The 19,394-nt window shown below is 42.7% G+C and overlaps 1 protein-coding gene and 1 long non-coding RNA gene across 5 annotated transcripts in view; one reads left to right on the top strand and one right to left on the bottom strand.

Moving 5' to 3' along the window:
- The window catches only part of NRXN3 (neurexin 3), a 1,799,700-nt gene that overhangs the window by 919,949 nt on the left and 860,357 nt on the right, over positions 1 to 19,394 (bottom strand). For all 4 annotated transcript variants that reach the window (XM_081510568.1, XM_081510570.1, XM_081510571.1 and 1 more), the window contains 3 exons: positions 10,022 to 10,403; positions 8,625 to 8,815; positions 7,681 to 7,854 (listed from right to left, as the gene is read on the bottom strand). In XM_081510568.1, the coding sequence (XP_081366694.1) occupies positions 7,681 to 7,854; positions 8,625 to 8,815; positions 10,022 to 10,403 (747 nt within the window). The remainder of the gene's footprint in view (positions 1 to 7,680; positions 7,855 to 8,624; positions 8,816 to 10,021; positions 10,404 to 19,394) is intronic.
- Positions 5,285 to 19,394, top strand: part of LOC145513646 (uncharacterized) — a 29,591-nt gene continuing 15,481 nt past the window's right edge. The window contains exons 1-2 of the long non-coding RNA XR_014059615.1: positions 5,285 to 5,357; positions 7,047 to 7,204. This is a non-coding gene — a long non-coding RNA (uncharacterized LOC145513646). The remainder of the gene's footprint in view (positions 5,358 to 7,046; positions 7,205 to 19,394) is intronic.

Raw genomic sequence — 19,394 nt, 5'->3', positions numbered from 1 at the left:
GCAAATAAAAAGGAATCAGAAAATTACTCCTGAAGAGCCCACAGACATTTATTCTATTGCTCAAGGGCCTGTACCTCTCTGTGAGGCAGCACCTCCCAGGGTCTCAAGGGAACTCTTACTCCCTCTTAAACTGGAGGAGTGCAAAGTCTGACCTGAACCAGGGCCATCAATCAAGTTCCTCCTTGACACTTTCAGGTATGATGTGCAAATGCATCTGCTGTGAGACACAGCGACACTGTGGGGACGGGAAGGAAATACACAGGAGAGAAAGTTCAATTTCTTCCTCATTCATCAAAGGTTCCATCCCAGAAAGACACATACTTGTCTCCTTAGCCCACACAAGTACCAAGGGTCAGTTTCACAGCTCTTCCGTTGGAAGGTGCTACTTCCCCCAGAACCACTCTCTGCTTCTACTTCCTGTCCTCCTCATCCATCTTGCACCTGGGTGTCAGAGTGAACTTGAAAAGATGAAAATCTGACCTGAGTCTCTGTCCTCCTTAAAGCACCCCCGGAGTAAAGTCCAGTCCCTTTCACAAAAGGTCTGACGTCACCTGTCTCCATCCTACTGGGCCCGCTTCATCCACAGTCACATCCCCACTTGCCCATTATTTCAGCCAAATGGAGCTTCTGGTAGGCGCTCAAACTGGCCAAGCTCTTAAATGAGCTTCCACCTCTCATTACCTAAAACATGTCCTCCTTCAGACTCAATTCCAAGTCTGCCTAGAAAATCTCTCCTGAGCACCCACCAGACCCCACGCAGCATAGCAGCCCTTCTCTGAGACCACACAGCTGGCTCCATGTTCCCTCCAGCATAGGGGTTTTCAGTCTGCAGTGTAGCTATTGGCTGATCTCCTACAGGTCTATTTGATGTCACTGGAGAAGAATGAATGAAATGAATGAATAAACAAACAAATAAATATTTAAAAAAAAAACCACACCCTAACAACCCAAGGACAAGAGGATTCAAGCTGCTGACTTGTCCAGACTCACGCCACTTCCAAGATCCACCATTATATTTCCTTCTGAATATGATTTGCCTTTACTTTTTAGACTCATTTTTAGCCTCCTTTCCTTGTCAAATGGTTTTACTGTCCTTCACAATTAGGGTAGTTAGTACTATCTATGTCCACAGGTTGCAGCTGCAAAGGCAAGTATGAGTAATGGCCCATACCCCAATGCCAGGAAAACAGAAAGGACAGGTATTTGCATCCTAAAAGGTCTTTTGCCATAATATCCAGAAAGAGTAAGATGACTCAAAATAATTACAAAGAATAACAGTCTCCTGCCAGAAAGAGACTGGTGAATCATCACAAGAATGGAAGAGAATTTGGTCAATGGAGTAGTAACATAAAAATCATCCTGATGACTAGACTGCTTCTACAGATGTGCAAATTAGGACACTCTAAACTATTATGTTCCCAAATACATATCTACACTTTGGTCAACAATTTATAGTATGGCATAGACATGAACTATAATTTCTATAAACCATTTATCCCTTGAATGGGGAAATGTCAGATCATTTTGCTACATATGAAGTCCCCATGTAAATTCCTGGGAATTCAAAATCAGAAATAGTTCTTACCATGAAGAACCATAAAGCCTAGGGGGAGATGCAGCTGTCTAGTTTTATCTAAAAGTATCTGGTCACAAGATGCTCTGACAATCTTGAATTGTCTCTTTATAGATCAAATCCTACTTGCTTTTATCTCCCATTCATTTACAGAGTAACATGGAGTAGATCTAGTTAGAAAACTGAATAGAGTGTCTAAAAACAACAGCCTTTCATATTACTGAAAGGGCCATACATATATGAAATGGAAAGCTACTGTACAGCTGCCTAGGACTTCAAAGTACCAACCCAGCGTGTGCTCTTTTCATCAATTTTATGACATATTAGCATATTGGTGAATCTGCTAAGCTGAGATGAAGAAGAAAGAGTGAGAGTGAAATGGCCGAGAGAGACTTCTAGTTGATATCCACCCGAGAGACACTTGGGCTGGTTACTGACATGACATTTAACAACTCATTGCAAAGTAAATGATCTTTTAGGTGAAAAGTAATTTCTTTTTTCTTTTTGTGGAGCACAGGTTACAGGGCTGCAAGGAGATCCAACCAGTCCATCCTAAAGGAGATCAGTCCTGGGTGTCCATTGGAAGGACTGATGCTGAAGCTGAAACTCCAATGCTTTGGCCATCTGATGCAAAGGGCTGACTCATTGGAAAAGACCCTGATGCTGGGGAAAGATTGAGGGCAGGAGGAGAAGGGGAGGACAGAGGATGAGATGGGTGGATGGCATCACCAACTCAATGGACACGAGTTTGGGTAAACTCTGGGAGTTGGTGATGGACAGGGAGGCCTGGCATGCTGCGGTTCATGGGATCGGAAAGAGCTGGACACGACTGAGCGACTGAACTGAACAGGTTATAGGGCGCGGCCTTCAGCAGTTGTGGCCCTTGGGCTCAGTAATTGCCGCTCAGAGGCTCTAGAGCGCTGGCTCAGTAGTTGTGTCACACGGTCTTGTTTGCTCCGCAGCATGTGGGATCTTCCTGGGCCAGGGCTCGAACCTGTATCTCCTGCACAGGCAGAAGCATTCTTAACCACTAGACCACCAGGGAAGCCCCAAAAGTATTATTTTAAAGCTACCTCCGTCTACTTAATTCTAACAATTGGTGCTGATTGTGAATTCACAGATGTCATCCCAGGCTCAATTCCCCCACCCCTCTTAACTCTCAGCTGAAAGATATCTAAAATGCTGGGTCTTGTCTGGCTGTTCTGCATCAAAGTTCTGACACGACAGGACAGGTGAACCATTACAGACTTTGAAAGGTGCCTCTTTGAATGGTAGGAGAAGCAGTTTCTGCAGTAGATATTCACTGATATCTAACATGCAGGCATTTTCAAGGGGATTCAGGATAAAATCGATAGATCAATATACCTCTTCCTCCCCAAGAGTACTTTTTTTTTCTGTGGAATCAAAACAGGAAATTAAAGTGCTCCATCAAAATCCCCAATAGGGGACATAAATCTCTAAAATGTTTTAATGACATTAATATCTCCCAAATGCCTAAAAGATGTCTTTAAAATGAGTTAAGAGAAAAAGGCATACTCTTTCATAAGTTCCAAGCACTCAAAAGTCCTGCTCTGAGAAATGACCTCCCTGACCCAGAAAATAATAAATTAAGAACACAAGTGGGCTTTTATTTTCTTTTTCCAAGTGCTGTCTTCTGTCTGGAATGGGTAAATTAAAAGGAGCCTACCCGCTCCATGACAACTACTTGGAGAGGCACTTCTGGAAACAGATTAATATGTCTGTGGGTCATCACCACATAGGGTGCTGTCAAACCTCTTTGATCTCTCCCAAATGGAAGCATATTCTCATCCCCAAGTCTCCTCGCCCATGCGGTTCTTTTTCACGCAGCGATCCGGGTTCTCTGCCACTGTCTGTAAAGAACGCAGGGTTCAGCCCCTTCCCCACAACCACCACTGTCCAAGAGGTGTGACAGCTTGAAGGCCTCTAAAGATCCCGAGGGTGACACAGGACTTCTTTCAGTCCAAAGCAGTAATGGGAACAAGAACCTTCTCTACCTTGCAGGTCAGCTTTGGTCAACGCAACTTTGTTAGCGAAAGAACAGAAAAGGCGAAAACAATAACCAGAGGTTAGTAAGAGGCAGAGTAAACGGGGGGGTCACATTACAGAAATGAACACACAATCGGCATAACCAACATCACTCGGACAGACACTTGAGATGCTCCACAGGTGCTCCGGAGACAGCACGGACAGGAAATGCACAGACCAGGGGTGCATCAGAGCCACGACAGCAGAGCAGGGGCAGGGGCAACGCTGGCCGGGACGGAGGACAAGCAGTGGTACAGGAGCCTTCCCACAACCACACAGCCAACCCCAAGGCATATGGTCCAGAGACATGATTTCCCATCGGTCAGGATAAACATCAAGAAATAGGGGTAGGATGTGGCCAGACTGAAAGACAGGTGTGCACAACCAGACGGAGCCCACAAAAAGAATTTTGCACATGGAGGAGTTGAACATGGAAGAGTCGCCAGGGACAGCCCCTTGTAACCTCCTGAAAATGCCACCAAGGAAACTGGCACCAGAATTGGGCACTGCTATGAAGGTGATCTGGGGACACCCACCATCTCAACTGGATTAATTTATAAAAAATGGAGCCAAACCCAAATGGCGGTGGGCAAAATGGCACCCAACCCAATGCCTTTTTTATTTATTTATGCCAGTCTCCAAATGAAGCATGAGTGTTTCTCTCAGATGTTTACCATCTGCAAGTGTGGAATCGAATTTCTAGCCAATATATGCCTTGGTTTCTGCAGCAAAGCTGGCCTCAAGATAGAAAGAGATATTTACCAGCCAAGTAATGAATCAGACAATATTAAAAATTCCTAGACCAAACTGAGAGGCTGCAGGTCACAGTCAGATGTTGGCTAAGCTGTCCAGAAATTGCACTCAACTTCTAAATTATGCACTCTGCATATATTAGAAACATAAAATAAAAATCTAATTCAGGATTCTTTTTTCTCTCTTATTATAAACAATTGAGAGCCAAAGAGTAGTGGATTAATGAATCTTTAAAATAATTTTGGACTCTTTTGGGTTAGATATAATAGGGAAAGTAATACAACTACTACTTAGGGATCTTGAAGGGTCATTATGAATGACTTTGACAAGACCATACAATATATCCTAGCCTGTGTATCCCAGCTATATAAGAATAAAACACATCCACCATCTTGACAAGATTCAGGTTTTAGTTCTTTGGTAATGAATCCTTATCCCCTACCTGTTTCCTAGTCTAGGCATAGAAATGATAAATCAAGAAGTATGTTCTGTTTCCTATGACTCTGCCTAGTTGTCAAAGGCTTTCTTGAGGGTCCCGTACTACGTACAGAGATTCGGGGTGAGAATGGTTCTCTTTTTGGAGTCTTTCCAAGGTTCTGTGCCCTTCATTTCACTCCCCATCATCTTCCACAGTGTTCTAAAAAGCTCCTGGGATCTCTTACAAGGTCTTATTCACAATAGTGCAAACTTCCGATGACAGTAATTTATGCCTTAACCCACTTTTTGGCCATTTTTCCTGGCCCCTTATGATAATTACCTCAGTCATCTGTATACAATAAGCAAGGGGTTTCTTCCCTGAGCACTCGTCCTCCACTTCCCGCCACCCAGGGGGAAGCTCATAATGTGCCATGGGCAACCATCGTAATTATCTCCATGGCAATAGAGTGCGGTGTTATTAGGCCCATAGGACTTGCCATAGATGTGGATGATAGAGCCATCAAGCCACAATGTTCAGCTTTGAGCCATCACCCATACTCAGAGGAAGGTCAGAACCCATCATAATGCCTGTGATGAGCCATAAACTGCACAGAGAGCTACAGGTAGGGACAGGAACACTGTCTCCAATCAGATGGGCAATTTCTTCCCCTAAAGCTCTCTTACGTGGGGTCCATTCCACCTTTGCACTATATATTTTAATCCACTTTTATAAACGTTGGTTTAGACTTTCTTTTAATCCAATGCTACAGCTTTACCTCCTCATACCCCAATTTTTATACTCTATAGAACCATGCCTCCAGTACAGTAGCCATAGATGAAAATGGCTATTGAGTAGCTTAAAGGGGTGTGGTCTGCACTGGGTGTGCTGCAAGTACAAAATACACATTTGATTTTGAAGATTCAATATGAAACTTAAAATGTCTTACTAAAAATTTTAAATTGATTATATCCTGAAAAGATAATATTTTGGATATACTGGGGTAAGTTAAATAGCTGTAAAATTAAACTTTACCTGTTACTTTTAATCTTTTTTAAATGTAGCTACCAGGAAATTTAAAATTACATACGTGACTCACATTATATTTCTATCAGGCAATGTTGCTATGGAGTTAAATGGATGATTTCTGTTAACTTCTAAATCTGCAGAACTGATGGCATGATAAAAATATTTAACATTTGAAGAGTGCCTTGTGCTTTTGATCATGTGCTTTTATACTATGACTTGACTTGATACGTTAATCATTCCAGAAAAACTGGAATTCCTGTCATTCCACAGTCCCCTAAACTAAGATACTCAATTCCCAAATAGGGCAGCAATTTCAGGATTTCTCTTAATACCCAAAGGAACTAAGAGCAGGCCAACAGGACAAAAACTCTTGAGTGAAATTGTGCATTTTCAGGAGAAGAAGGCAAAGTGGCTACTTTTAAATGGTCGGTGATACCCAACTTCCTGTCTGCCCATACACACACACTGTATTTGGCCAACAGAATTTAAGAAATATTTCTGGCTAAAAGAAAACTGGAAGGGTTATAGGGACAATAAGCCTTATTACTAGTGCAAAATGGTAATGAGAAACTGACTCTTAGGTGAAGAGAAACGATTTCCATACTACAGATCAGTCTGGGAAGTTAATCAGAAGCTTTTTATTAAAGGGTGCTTTTAGATGGCAAGTGAAGGACTGAAGCTGATGAAGAACAGGAGTGATAAATGAAGCTGAACAGTTAGGAGATGAATGAACAGGTTTGATGTGGTAAATTAATGAGGGATACAAGAAAACACAATATATGGCACAAAAGACCATGTCGCTCAACCAGACTAAAGAATACATGGGCCCTGGTGACCGGTTGGATTATCCTCTTGGACTCTCAGGTTAGATTTGAGTCACCTTTTCAACCTATGCAAGGAGGCTGGGGAAGGCTGAGAATGTCTGCTGTCCCCTGCTGGTTAAAATGAGATGGATTTTATTGCAAAGAACTTATTGGACTCAAAAGACCTATAAAATTCAGTTAATACCTCAAGAGACAGTGTATCACCTACAGAAATAGGCTGAGCATGGTTTGTTGTGCTGCATGGGTTGGCATGCAATGCCATTAAATGTCTCACATGAGATAAAATTTGTAAATAATAATCCTACCACTTATTGAGTACCTACTATGTATGTACCAGGCATTCTACATTTAACTCTGACTTACATATACTACCTTCCAAGACAAGTTTTATTGTCCCATTCTACAGATGAGGAGACACAGTTCGGAAAGGTTAATTAACTTGCCACAAGCCACACAGCCAACAGGAACTACTACCTGGACCTAAATCCGGATCTCTACAACATCAAAGCCCATGCTGTTCCACTCCACCACACTAAGAAACTGCCTAAGGATGCCTGACATCTAGCAAGTACTCAATAACTGTTACTTCCCTTCCCCCATCAAGGCAGTCTCACATCATTTTCCTACCTCCTGCTCAGTCTGCGTTAAATAATGCAGCCACTATTAGTGACATACATTTTATTAATGGTGACACTCATATAGAAGTCCCCGATTTGTGACTCCTCATGTACTAAGATATCAGTTAAAGTCCCTGATACCTTTTCAGCCATGCTGGAAGCAAAGACACGAGTGAGGAGAAGCCTGATGTCAGTGTCAGGAAAGGTCCTCTATGGCAATGTGACAGTGAGCAGACGGACTGACATGCATTCCCGGAGCCTGCGGCACATATGTTGACATACTCAGCCAGAGACAAGAGGACACGGATGGTGACGCAGGGTCAGACGGGGAAGGGGATGAAAGGTAAACCGATGAAGGAGCACTGGCAGAGGCAGCAAAGAGGCTTGCAACAAGGCTACAGCTTAAAAAGACAGAGGTGGTACCTTCACAGCCACGCTCGATCTGCCCACTGCGATGGAGGGCATCATTGATGAGGTCTGGCAGGCGCCCGTTCAAGTCCACTGACGCCAGGCAGCCCTGGAAGCCATCCCGGGAGGCCACGAGCTTTGGGAGGTTGCTGTACATGCCTTGGGCCAGGCCTGCCATGTAGAGGTCACCTGGAAAGGAAAACGGGTAGGAAAAGCAAATGGGTAAAGGGAGCCGTGTCAACGAAAGCCAAGCCCACTTGCTGTTGCCCAGGTAATGGTAACACAGCTGGCGGAAACAGCATCCACAAAATTATTGACAGGGTTTCTACACTGTATAAAGAAGAAACTTAACATTTCTTAAGTATCATTCATTTTATACACATCATCTCACAAATTGTAATCACCATATCTATTCCATAGCTATTGTTTCCATTTTATGATGAGGTAAAGATTAACAACATTTTCAACAAAACAACCATTTACTGAGTCCTTTTTATGTGCTTGTTACTGATAATATGCTGAGAATTTTATAGACATTATTTCATCAAAACTCTTAACAGCCCATAAATGTAGTAACAATTATTATCCTCATTTTGAAAAAATAAAGTGTATAGAAGCTGAAAAAAGGCTAAGAAATTTTACCGAAGTCACCCAGGCAGTAAATGATTTAGCTGAGATTCCAAAACCTATATGCCTTCCTCTGCATTATGACCTCTCCACGTTTTGTAATTCATCACTCAGTTCCCACACGCCCAAGGTTTGCAGGGAAAACAGAGCATTCCTAAGGAGCGGTCAAAGTAAACACGGAATAAGCTGCATTCTGGTATAATTCAGTGTAGTTAAAACAGGATATACACGATGTATCAAAAATGCACAGTGCTCCTAAATTGCAGTTTACTGCTGGGAACAGCCTTTCCACTGAAAGCTCTAAGAAGGACAAACGTCTTTACAAGGTTTACCTTTCAAGTCCAGATTTTTGGCACCATTGATAACTTGAGTGACCACCTTAGTGTCCACTTTCAGGCTGTGGGTGTTACTGTTGTCCCGGGTGATGACGACATTGTGCCACTGGTTGTCATTCAGGGGGCGGTCACTATTGCCTTTGATCACATTGGGGCCATTTCCGAGGTCAAACACGTAGTGTATGTACCTGTGAGGGATCACGAGCACCCGATGACTTGAGATTGCTTCGAGTAGTTTAATGCAGTTTAATGGCAACGTGTACATAACTCGTACTGGGGGGCTTCAAATGCCCCAAGAGAGACTGGCATCATGCAAGAATAACTAAAGCTTGATTTAACAATAAAGAATGTGTGCTAAGTCGCTTCAGTTGTGCCTGACTCTTTGCGACCCTAGGGACTGTAGCCCGCCAGGCTCCTCTGTCCATGGGCTTCTCCAGGCAAGAATACTGGAGTGGGTTGCCATGCCCTTCTCCAGGGGATCTTAAAAAATAGTCAGATCCTATTCTATCAGACTGCATTTTAGTTCTATACTCACTGAATCTACTTCTTTAACACTGCTGCTGCTGCTGCTAAGTCGCTATAGTTGTGTCCAACTCTGTGCGACCCCATAGACGGCAGCCCACCAGGCTCCACTGTCCCTGGGATTCTCCAGGCAAGAATACTGGAGTGGGTTGCCATTGCCTTCTCCAGTGCATGAAAGGGAAAAGTGAAAGTGAAGTGGCTCAGTCGTGTCCGACTCTTAGCGACCCCATGGACTGTAGCCCACCAGGCTCCTCCGTCCGTGGGATTTTCCAGGCAAGAGTACTGGAGTGGGGTGCCATCGCCTTCTCCACTACAGAGTAAAAATCCTGAGTCACAAAGCACAGCACCTGGTACACTGCAAAACACTAGGGGGCGGCATTTAAATTCACAGTCCTTCACGGATCTGTGTTTTGGGTTTTGTTCTTTTTTTGCTTTTGTTTTAACTACATCCCAACACTCAGTAGTAAAATATCTTGGACCAAGAACAGCTTTTTAAAATTTACATATATGGGATAACGGTAGTACTGAAAATATCTATATTTCACTTCTTCCCATGAATTTGGTGGCACAGATTTTACTGCCCCACAGCCCATATCCCTGTTTTGCAAAAATAATTCCTTTTTCCCATAGGTTTAAAGGACTACATTTCATAATAAAAAGCTTGAGAGTATTGAGTTAGTAGAGGATCTTTCAATAAACTCATGAATTTCTCCCCCTTCCAGCCTTTATCATTACACAGACATTTTTAATCAACGGGGGTGAGAGCAGGTATCAGGAATAGAAAGTAGAATGGACACTCTTTTCCTGTCCATATTTTATGCAGGGCTGGCGCTAAGATACCTAGTATAAACTAGGCGCTGTCGTCCACTTACCCCTTGACTAGCTCAACAGCAATGAAGTCGTTGCCATCACCGCTGTTGAAGAGAATGAAGCCGTCAGCGGAGGTGGTCTTGAACTGAAAGAAGAGGTGCATGGAGGTGTAGGCCTGCAGGGTGGCCAGGCTCAGGTAGCTGCTCTTGGTCTTGAAGGTGACAGGGTCGGCGATGATGTTCCTCAGTCCAAAGCGGGCCTTCAGTTCGCAGTAATCGATGTCTCCGTTTTTGCACAAGTCAATATAGAGCAGCCCGTTAAACATAAGGCTCTGCAAGTGGCCGATGAAGCTGGAGGGGACCACGGAGATGTAACGTTTCTCGGTCATGATACCAGTTTCGATGTTGTGGAATTCCAAGCGGGTGTGGTCTCCCACCATTGTACCTGTGAAAAAATCACAAGATGAGAGGCAAACGGGAAAAGTGACCGCGTTTTGTCATAGCATCCTTACGATAGCCTGTAGGTCTAATGTATTTCTACACAAGACATTCAGTTCCAGAAAGCAAAATACTCAGTATAGCAGATATCTGGCTTGGCTGCAGCAGGGGAGCTGATTACTGGCCCAGTCTGAGTTTTGTGCCCTGCACTCCATGCCCTCCCGCAGCCGCACAGAAGGTACCACCTATAAAGGAAGATATGAGATCATGGGAAACTCACGTTAAAGGACAAATCTACTCATTTGCTCCATTCAGGAAAACAATGGAGTACAAAAACATACTATAAGAAGAAAAGGTTTTATTGCCCTAACCCCTGTAAAGATAAAATAAGGAAGTCTTAGTCATTCATTACAAAATATTTCTTGGTACAATAATCCATCACCCAGTGCTTGGGGGAAAAGTTACTACTGTAGAACATATTAATTTTATCTGACTAGCAACTGTTGCTTTTTCTGATAATTATATTTAATTTTCCTTTGGGAAGCTACCTTCCCTACTCCACCCTTAAACCACTGGGGTTGGATGAAGGTGACCCCATCACAGCTCCTGAGATAATCAAGTTACCCAGTCTGAACCACTCAAGGTATTTTATCCCCCTAGACAGAGAGTGTGGTCAATGGACTAACAAATTGGTCTTCTAAAGCATGCATCTCAAATCACACAGTTCACTGAGCCCCATCCTTAGAGTTTATTATTCAAAACTCTGGAGTGCAGCCTGAGAATCTGCATTCTTAACAAGTTTCAAGGTGCTGTTTCTGTGATTAGTCTAGGGACTACACTTATAACACTAAATTAGCAGCAACCCAACTCACCGCCATGTTTTTGCTGGAACACTTAGGAAAAAGAGATTCTTTGCAAACAAGGCTTGCTGAAGGGGAATGAAGCAAACCCAGTACTGCCGAAGGCCACGATAGCTGGGGCGAGAGGGCCTCCCTGGTGTGAGAGCTGGCCCAGACGATATCACGAAATGGAGAGAGATGATTTCTGCAAGGTGATGTCATTTTAAGACCTGGATCCAGTCAACCAAACCTGGGCTTTTAAAAGCTATATAGCCATAGATTGCCCTTTATGCTTAAACCATTTGAGTTGGGTGTCTTACATGTGCAACTAAAGAATCTCCAGCTGATACAAATAATCTACTAGCCCTCTCATTACCTGGTTTACCCAGAAATAGTGAGTGGCTGGGGCAAGGGTAATTAGGAGGGCTTGAAATAAATACAAAGAGACTGCACATTTTAGTAACAAAATCAAGGAAAACAGCATTAATGTGGTCAAACTAGAAGGTGGCTCTCTCAACATTTATTTGGATAAATCATATTAAAATTTAACAAACCAAGTTGTTACACCCCAGAGGCAGAAGGAAGGGAAAGGGAATTCCCTCTTCCTTCTTTCTCCTGTTATGACCTTCCACTTTGAAGAAATTTCACGAGCAAGACACACTAGTATCTCTTTATTCCCTCTTTTATAGCTTTCCAGAGGAAAAAGAGGGACAAAATATGAAATATAAGGACAGTCTGCCACGAGAAACCATATGTCCATGGCTCAGCCCCTGGCATGTGCTTTATGGGAACAAGCTGCCTTGAGAAACACCAGTTTATATCACTCATTCATTTGCTGCATGGCTGTTAAAGGAGCAGACTTGCTTCAGTGGAGATTCCTACTCCAGTCCTGAATTAGCGTTCTAGAGGGCAATTCTAAAACTGAAATCCAGTACATGTAAACCATACATTTCAACATCAGTGCTATCACTAATAAAAATAATAGTTCATTTCCACCAGACTAGCATTTGTTTTTCTCAATTGGTGTAGAAATCAGGTGGCAAAAATAAAAGCAGGGAAGGGGATCATATTTTCTTGGGTCCTTAAACTTCAATATCTGGGACCTTCAACCAGAGCACACCCTTGGATGCTCAATATTAATTTCATCTCTTTGGGAGCATTCTCAGACCTAGTTGAAAGAACTGCTCGTAAGTGTAAAACTCAAATTTACATTTCATGAGCTCCTGTGTGGTGTTGTGACAACTAGTGACAAACTGTTCTCTTCATATAAGCAAAAATAAAATAATGATGTTGGTTAACTTATATATAAAACTGTGATAGGACAAAAATCAAAATGCAACATAAACCTGCTAACAACTGAATAACTAAAAGATAGAATGACTGGATAAAATGCTTTAGTACTGAAAACTGGTCTGGTCATGAAAATGCAACTAGCATAACCTAAATTCACATGATCTAAAACTATGAAGTGATAAAATAAATACTCAATGTCAGTGTGGACATAACTGTGCATACCAGGGCCAGAGGCGGGGAGCTGGGGCTGGACAACGATGGGGAGGGGAAACCATGACCGATCTCGAAGAGGGCCCAGGAACTGAACAATGATGATGCTAGCCGTCATACTGATTGTTAGAGTAAAAATTTAGGAAAAAGAGATCAGTGATGAGAACTAAGAAGAGATGAAGGGATGATCCCTAGTGAAGACTGGAGTTCCAAAAGGAATCTGAAGAGACAACGATGAGGTCAACTGGGAACTCTTAGAAAAGTATGGATAAGTCAGCCTCTAGAATTGAGGGGTTAGGAAACTCTGCTCTCCAAAACATGAATTTCATAAAGCAGGAAAATCATACAGTGCTGACTGAGCTAAAAGAGAGATCAAAGGAAGGTGTGCATAAGTAAGAAAGTATTTGTCGCTTAGTTGTATCCGACTCTTTCAGACCCCATGGACTACAGCCCACCAGGCTCCTCTGTCCATGGAATTCTCCAGGCAAGGATACTAGAGTGGGTAGCCATTCCCTTAAACAGGGGCATCTTCCTGACCTGGGATTGAACCCAAGTCTCCTGTATTGCAGGCAGATTGTTTTCCATCTGAGTCACCAGGGAAACCCTATAAGTAAGAAAAAGGAGGCTAACAATGAACTTTGAGAGCTTAGTCCAGGGATGCAAACAGATTTAATGTTTAGGATAACTCAGAGAGCTTCAGTTAGAAGTTGGTGGGGTTAGGAGGGACAAGGGAGTGAAGAAGGTGACATGGGACCAAATTAGAAAATATATTGCTATATTTAAAATTAATAACCAATAACAACCTACTATATAGCACAGGAAACCGTGCTCAATACTAGGTAACAACCTAACTGGGAAAAGAATTTGAAAAAGAATAGATAGATATATGTGTATGGATAATTGAATCACTTTGCTATAAACATGAAACTAACACAACATTGTTAATAAACTATATTCCAATATAAAAAAAAGTTTTAAAAAAGTGAACTGGATTTACCATGTGCTAAAAGAACTCACTTGGCCACATATGGATATTCAAGAAAAAAAAGAGCGTATGCTGCTGCACCTGGAAAAAGCATTGAGGATATAGCTTAAGTTTGAAACTTGGCCAGACTAAGCAAATAAACACTTTATAAAAAATCTGTGTATCAGCTCAGTTCAATTGCTCAGTAGCGTCTGACTCTGACACCCCATGGACTGCAGTACACCAGGCTTTGCGGTCCATCACCAACACCCGGAGCTTGCTCAAGCTCATGTTCCTCGAGTCGGATACACCATCCAACCATCTTTTCCTCTGCCGTCCCCTTCTTCTCCTGCCTTCAATCTTTCCCAGCATCAGGGTCTTTTCCAGTGAGTCAGTTCTTCGCATCAGGGGGCCAAAGTATTGGAGCTTCAGCATCAGTCCTTCCATCACCTAATCAATATTAATAACTGTGAAACTTTTCATTCATCTCTCTTGAATGCTGTCTGTAAACTAAAATTCCCTCCACTTAAGGTGAGAATGCATGCATACTTCACAGCAGCTGCTTTCAAATTTCAGAGGAAAGAGAAGTAACTTGGGAGAAAAATAATAAGGAAAAATTAAGACTACTGAAGAGTCCCTATATGCCAGGCGCTCTGTAACCACCATCAAAAGCTGCAATCAAACAAAAAAACTGTAGATAAGCATTGCTATCTTGCTTCAGAGGTGAGGACGCTTTGCTTAGCAAAGTCAAGCGGTTTATCACGGGTCATATAGGTGGTAAACGGTAGACTCCTCGAACTGAACACAGGTGTGTAACATTCATCCCAAAGCCCATATCTCCTTTTGTCCAGATAAACTGTTTCTGGAGAAAACACTTGACTCGTTCCTCACGTCATTGTCCAAGAAAAGCTGTAGGTGGAATTTAACTGGTGAAATTTCCACACAGAAGTTGCTGTAATGAGTTCACACTCCTTTCCAGGGGCTGAAAATTGTTAACATCATCCATCTAACTCACAAGACTCTTGAGAGTCCCTTGGACTGCAAGGAGATCCAACCAGTCCACCCTAAAGGAAATCAGTCCTGAATATTCATTGGAAGGACTGATGCTGAAGCTCAAACTCCAATACTTTGGCCACCTGATGCGAAGAGCTGACCCATTTGAAAAGATCCTGATGATGGGAAAGGTTGAAGGCAGGAGGAGAAGGGGACAACAGAGAATGAGATGGTTGGATGGCATCACCAACTTGATGAACATGAGTTTGAATAAACTCCGGGAGTTGGCAATGGACAGGGAGGCCTGGAGTGCTGCGGTCCATGGGGTTGCAAGGAGTCGGACACGATTGAGCGGCTGAACTGAACTGAACTGAGTGTATTCCTTACCTTCCCAGGATAGGCATGCTGCCCTGGCTGCCATAGTTCACCGCTGGCCAGCGAGCAGTTTACAGACCAGCCCTCAGAGTACGGGAGTTTGTTGAGAGCATTAAACCTACTGAAAATCTTAGCCAAGTTCAAGCTGTAACTTCCCACAAGTGGATGAGCATGTAAGCTCTGAGGCTTTACTGCCCGGGTTACATAACGTTCCTGTGGCTCGGTTTCCCTGTGAAATCAGTATGAAATTATCAGGATGAAATGCATCAGCACATATAAAGGACTTAGAACACGGTCCGTGAGCTATGAACTAATTACGCTGCTTTCATTTTTTCCTTTTCTCGGACGTCTGCTAAGAATTTTCTGGTGACTTCCCTTATTGCTTTCTCTCTTTCACCAGAGCACAAGCTCTCTGTAAGCAGGACCACTCCTTGCCTCTTCCGTGTGGCCCACACTGGCGGTGGGGCTTGAGTACAGCAAGCACCCCTCGCATCTGGGGAAGGAGGCTGCATGTGAGACATCTGCTTTGGAGTCAGTCTTAAGAGTTGGCCAACACTGACAGCAGAGAAATAACGGGAGAGGCTTGACCACCCATGCCTCCCAGATGGGGGGGAGAGAGGTTAAGAAAACAAAGGCTTATAAAGCTTAGTAAAGAATGTACATTTTGCCCACAATCCTCCAGCTCTACCACTCTCACACCCTTTTCTCCATGATATATTAACATTTTTCAAGAGTATATGCTGTAAAATGCTTTCAGTTCAGTTCAATTGCTCAGTCATGTCTGACACTTTTTGACCCCATGGACTGCAGCACGCCAAGCCTCCCTGTCCATTACCGACTCCTGGAGTTTACCCAAACTCATGTCCATTGAGTCAGTGATGCCATCCAACCATCTCATCCTCTGCTGTCCCCTTCTCCTTCCACCTTCAATCTTTCCCAGAATCAGGGTCTTTTCAAATGAGTCACTTCTTCCCATCAGGTGGCCAAAGTATTGGAGTTTGAGCTTCAGCATCAGTCCTTCCAATGAATATTCAGGACTGATTTCCTTCAGGATGGACTGGTTGGATCTCCTTACAGTCCAAGGGACTCTGAAGAGTCCCTTTTGAACACCACAGTTCAAAAGCATCAATTCATTGGCACTCAGCTTTGTGTATCGGAGAAGGCGATGGCAACACACTCCAGTATTCTTGCCTGGAGAATCCCAGGGATGGGGGAGCCTGGTGGGCTGCCGTCTATGGGGCCATACAGAGTCAGACACGACTGAAGCGACTTAGCAGCAGCAGCAGCTTTCTTTATAGTCCAACTCTCACATCCATACATGACTACTGGAAAAACCATAGCTTTGACTAGACAGACTTTGGCTGGCAAAGTAATGTCTCTGCTTTTTAATATGCTGTCTAGGTTGGTCATAACTTTTCTTCCATGGAGCAAGTGTCTTTTAATTTCATGGCTGCAGTCACTATCTGTAGTGATTTTGGAGCCCAAAAAAATAAAGTCTGTCACTGTTTCCACGACTTAGCAGCTCATCTATCTGCCATGAAGTGATGGGACCAGATGCGATGATCTTAGTTTTCTGAATACTGAGTTTTAAGCCAACTTTTTCACTCTCCTTTTTCACTTTCATCAAGAGTTCTTCACTTTCTGCCACAAGGGTGGTGTCATCTGCATATCTGAGGTTATTGATATTTCTCCCGGCAATCTTGATTCTAGCTTGTGCTTCATCCAGCTCAGCATTTCTCATGATGTACTCTGCATATAAGTTAAATAAGCAGGGTGACAATATACAGCCTTGACGTACTCCTTTGCCGATTTGGAACTGGTCTGTTGTTCCATGTCATTCTAACTGTTGCTTCCTGACCTGCATACAGGTTTCTTAAGAGGCAGGTCAGGTGGTCTGGTATTCCCAACTCTTTAAGAATTTTCCACAGTTTGTTGTGATCCACATAGTCAAAGGCTTTGGCATAGTGAATAAAGCAAAAGTAGATGTTTTTCTGGAACTCTCTTGCTTTTTCGATGATCCAAAAGATGTTGCCAATTTGATCTCTGGTTCCTCTGCCTTTTCTAAACCCTTTTCTAAAATTCCTTTTCTAAAAAGATATAACCATTTGAATGCAGAGTTCCAAAGAATAGCAAGGAGATATAAGAAAGCCTTCCTCAGTGATCAATGCAAAGAAATAGAGGAAAACAATAGAATGGGAAAGACTAGAGACCTCTTCAAGAAAATTAGAGATACCAAAGGAACATTTCATTCAAAGATGGGCTCAGTAAAGGACAGAAATGGTATAGACCTAACAGTAGCAGAAGATATTAAGAAGAGGTGGCAAGAATACACAGAAGAAAGGTACAAAATAGATCTTCATGACCCAGATAATCATGATGGTGTGATCACTCACCTTGAACCAGACATCCTGGAATGTGAAGTCAAATGGGCCTTAGAAAGCATCACTAGGAACAAAGCTAGTGGAGGTGATGGAATTCCAGTTGAGCTATTTCACATGATGCTGTGAAAGTGCTGCACTCAATATGCCAGCAAATTTGGAAAACTCAGCAGTGGCCACAGGACTGGAAAAGGTCAGTTTTCATTCCAGTCCCAAAGAAAGGCAATTCCAAAGAATGCTCAAATTTCTGCATAATTGTACTCATCTCACAAGCCAGTAAAGTAAAATGCTTTAGGAATTTTAAGAAAGTTCTGGTGCCGAATAAATTGGGCAAACACTGCATATGCAATTATTGATGATGAGCAAGGGATATTAGCATATTAAAGGCTCCTAAGAGGTCTTTCAGTAAAGAATTCTACTTCATTTTGATTAATCTATTGTTTCCAAATTGATCTCAACATTTCTTTTTTTTATTAACATGAGAAGTTTTTCTTGGAAAATGATGCTCTACAGCTTGGTGCGGTATGTGCTGTATATCGGGTGAGGGAAGGAAAGGAAAAAGTTAACGTGGACCAGAGCAGTAAAATTTAAAACAGAAAAGGTGAAATTCTATACCAGAAAGATGCTCCAGGTGGAGTGGGCAGTTCTTGTAGCACTGGGTTCCCATGCTGAGGAGCATAATTCACATGTATTCTGTTAATTTACTCTTTTTTAAAGATTTGTTTGCATATATTTATTTTTATTTGGCCACACTGGGTCTTAGTCATGGCCTGTGGGATCTAGTTCCCTGACCAGGAATCGAACGCAGGTCTTCGGCATCAGGAGCACAGAGTCTTAGCCTCTGGACCACCAGGGAAGTCCCTAATTTATTCTTAAAAATAGAAATCCAGCTCAGCCAATCAATCAATCAATCCTGATTAACTGTCAACTGAACTTAGTATTTTTCCAGGAACACATTATATCACAATAAATGAAAACCACCAGGCTGAGGACTATTTCTTTCCTACCTTCTGATTTCTTATGAGTCTGACCTATTCTTTGCATCCATTTCTACAGACTAGCTGAAAGTCTGACATCCTAGGGGACCTTAAGCAGCATGAAAGGCATTACTAAGTAAGTCAGTAAGATGCTACTTAATAACCTGAGGACTGTGGTATTTTAGTTTCATTGCCTGATTTTATGACTTCTGTGAGCTAAAATTAAAATTCCCAAACCCCTTATCACTGTAAGAAGCAGCCCGAAGCTGCAGCTCATAAGCAAAATAGCTTTTTTCTTCCCCCAAATTTCTTTATCTGCATGGCTCCTTTTTTTTCCCATCAGCAGCAAAGTAGGGGGTATGGTGGAGTTCATTAATTTCTAATATCAAATTACTGGATGACTTGGGCATCTGTGGTTTAATCCTGCAGTTTAATTATTAGTGGTTAAGAGAAAGCACACTTTATAATTACCTTTATTATAAAATTTCTATAAAAGAATACTGACTGAGGGAGGCAATATACATTACTGTACCCTCAGCCCTGCAGTTCTAAGATTTCAGGGCATATAATTTCCCTATGGAAATAAATGGAACGCACTGTTTGCAAAGAGAGGGGTGAGGTCGCCATCTAGTGGCTGTTTATTCAAAACACGCTGCAAAGAGCACTGTTGGCTTATGGGGTTAAACCCAGAGAAGTCAGCGAGGGACATGGGGTGTATCACAGCTGCCTTTGAGGGCTCCTCTCTGCGCTCCCTCACAGGGAGTTGTTGAATAGTTAACTCAGGTTGGCTGTGGGTTCTAAAGCTTACAATCATTTTTACATCTCTTTGCTATATTCATTATATAAAGCTCAGTTACCCTTCAGGCATGTAGAACACCCGCCACTGCTAAGTTATGTCTCTGTACAACTGGAGGGTAATGGCTTATTGCTAAAATTCTGTTTCTCTTCTCTGGGGGGAGGAAGGAGGTG

Source organism: Giraffa tippelskirchi, chromosome 7, assembly GCF_054371585.1.
Source record: "Giraffa tippelskirchi isolate mGirTip1 chromosome 7, T2T-mGirTip1v1.2.pri, whole genome shotgun sequence".
Taxonomy (NCBI): domain Eukaryota; kingdom Metazoa; phylum Chordata; class Mammalia; order Artiodactyla; family Giraffidae; genus Giraffa; species Giraffa tippelskirchi.
The sequence above is the reverse complement of the archived record's forward strand: the minus strand, read 5'-3'. Positions and strand labels throughout refer to the sequence as shown.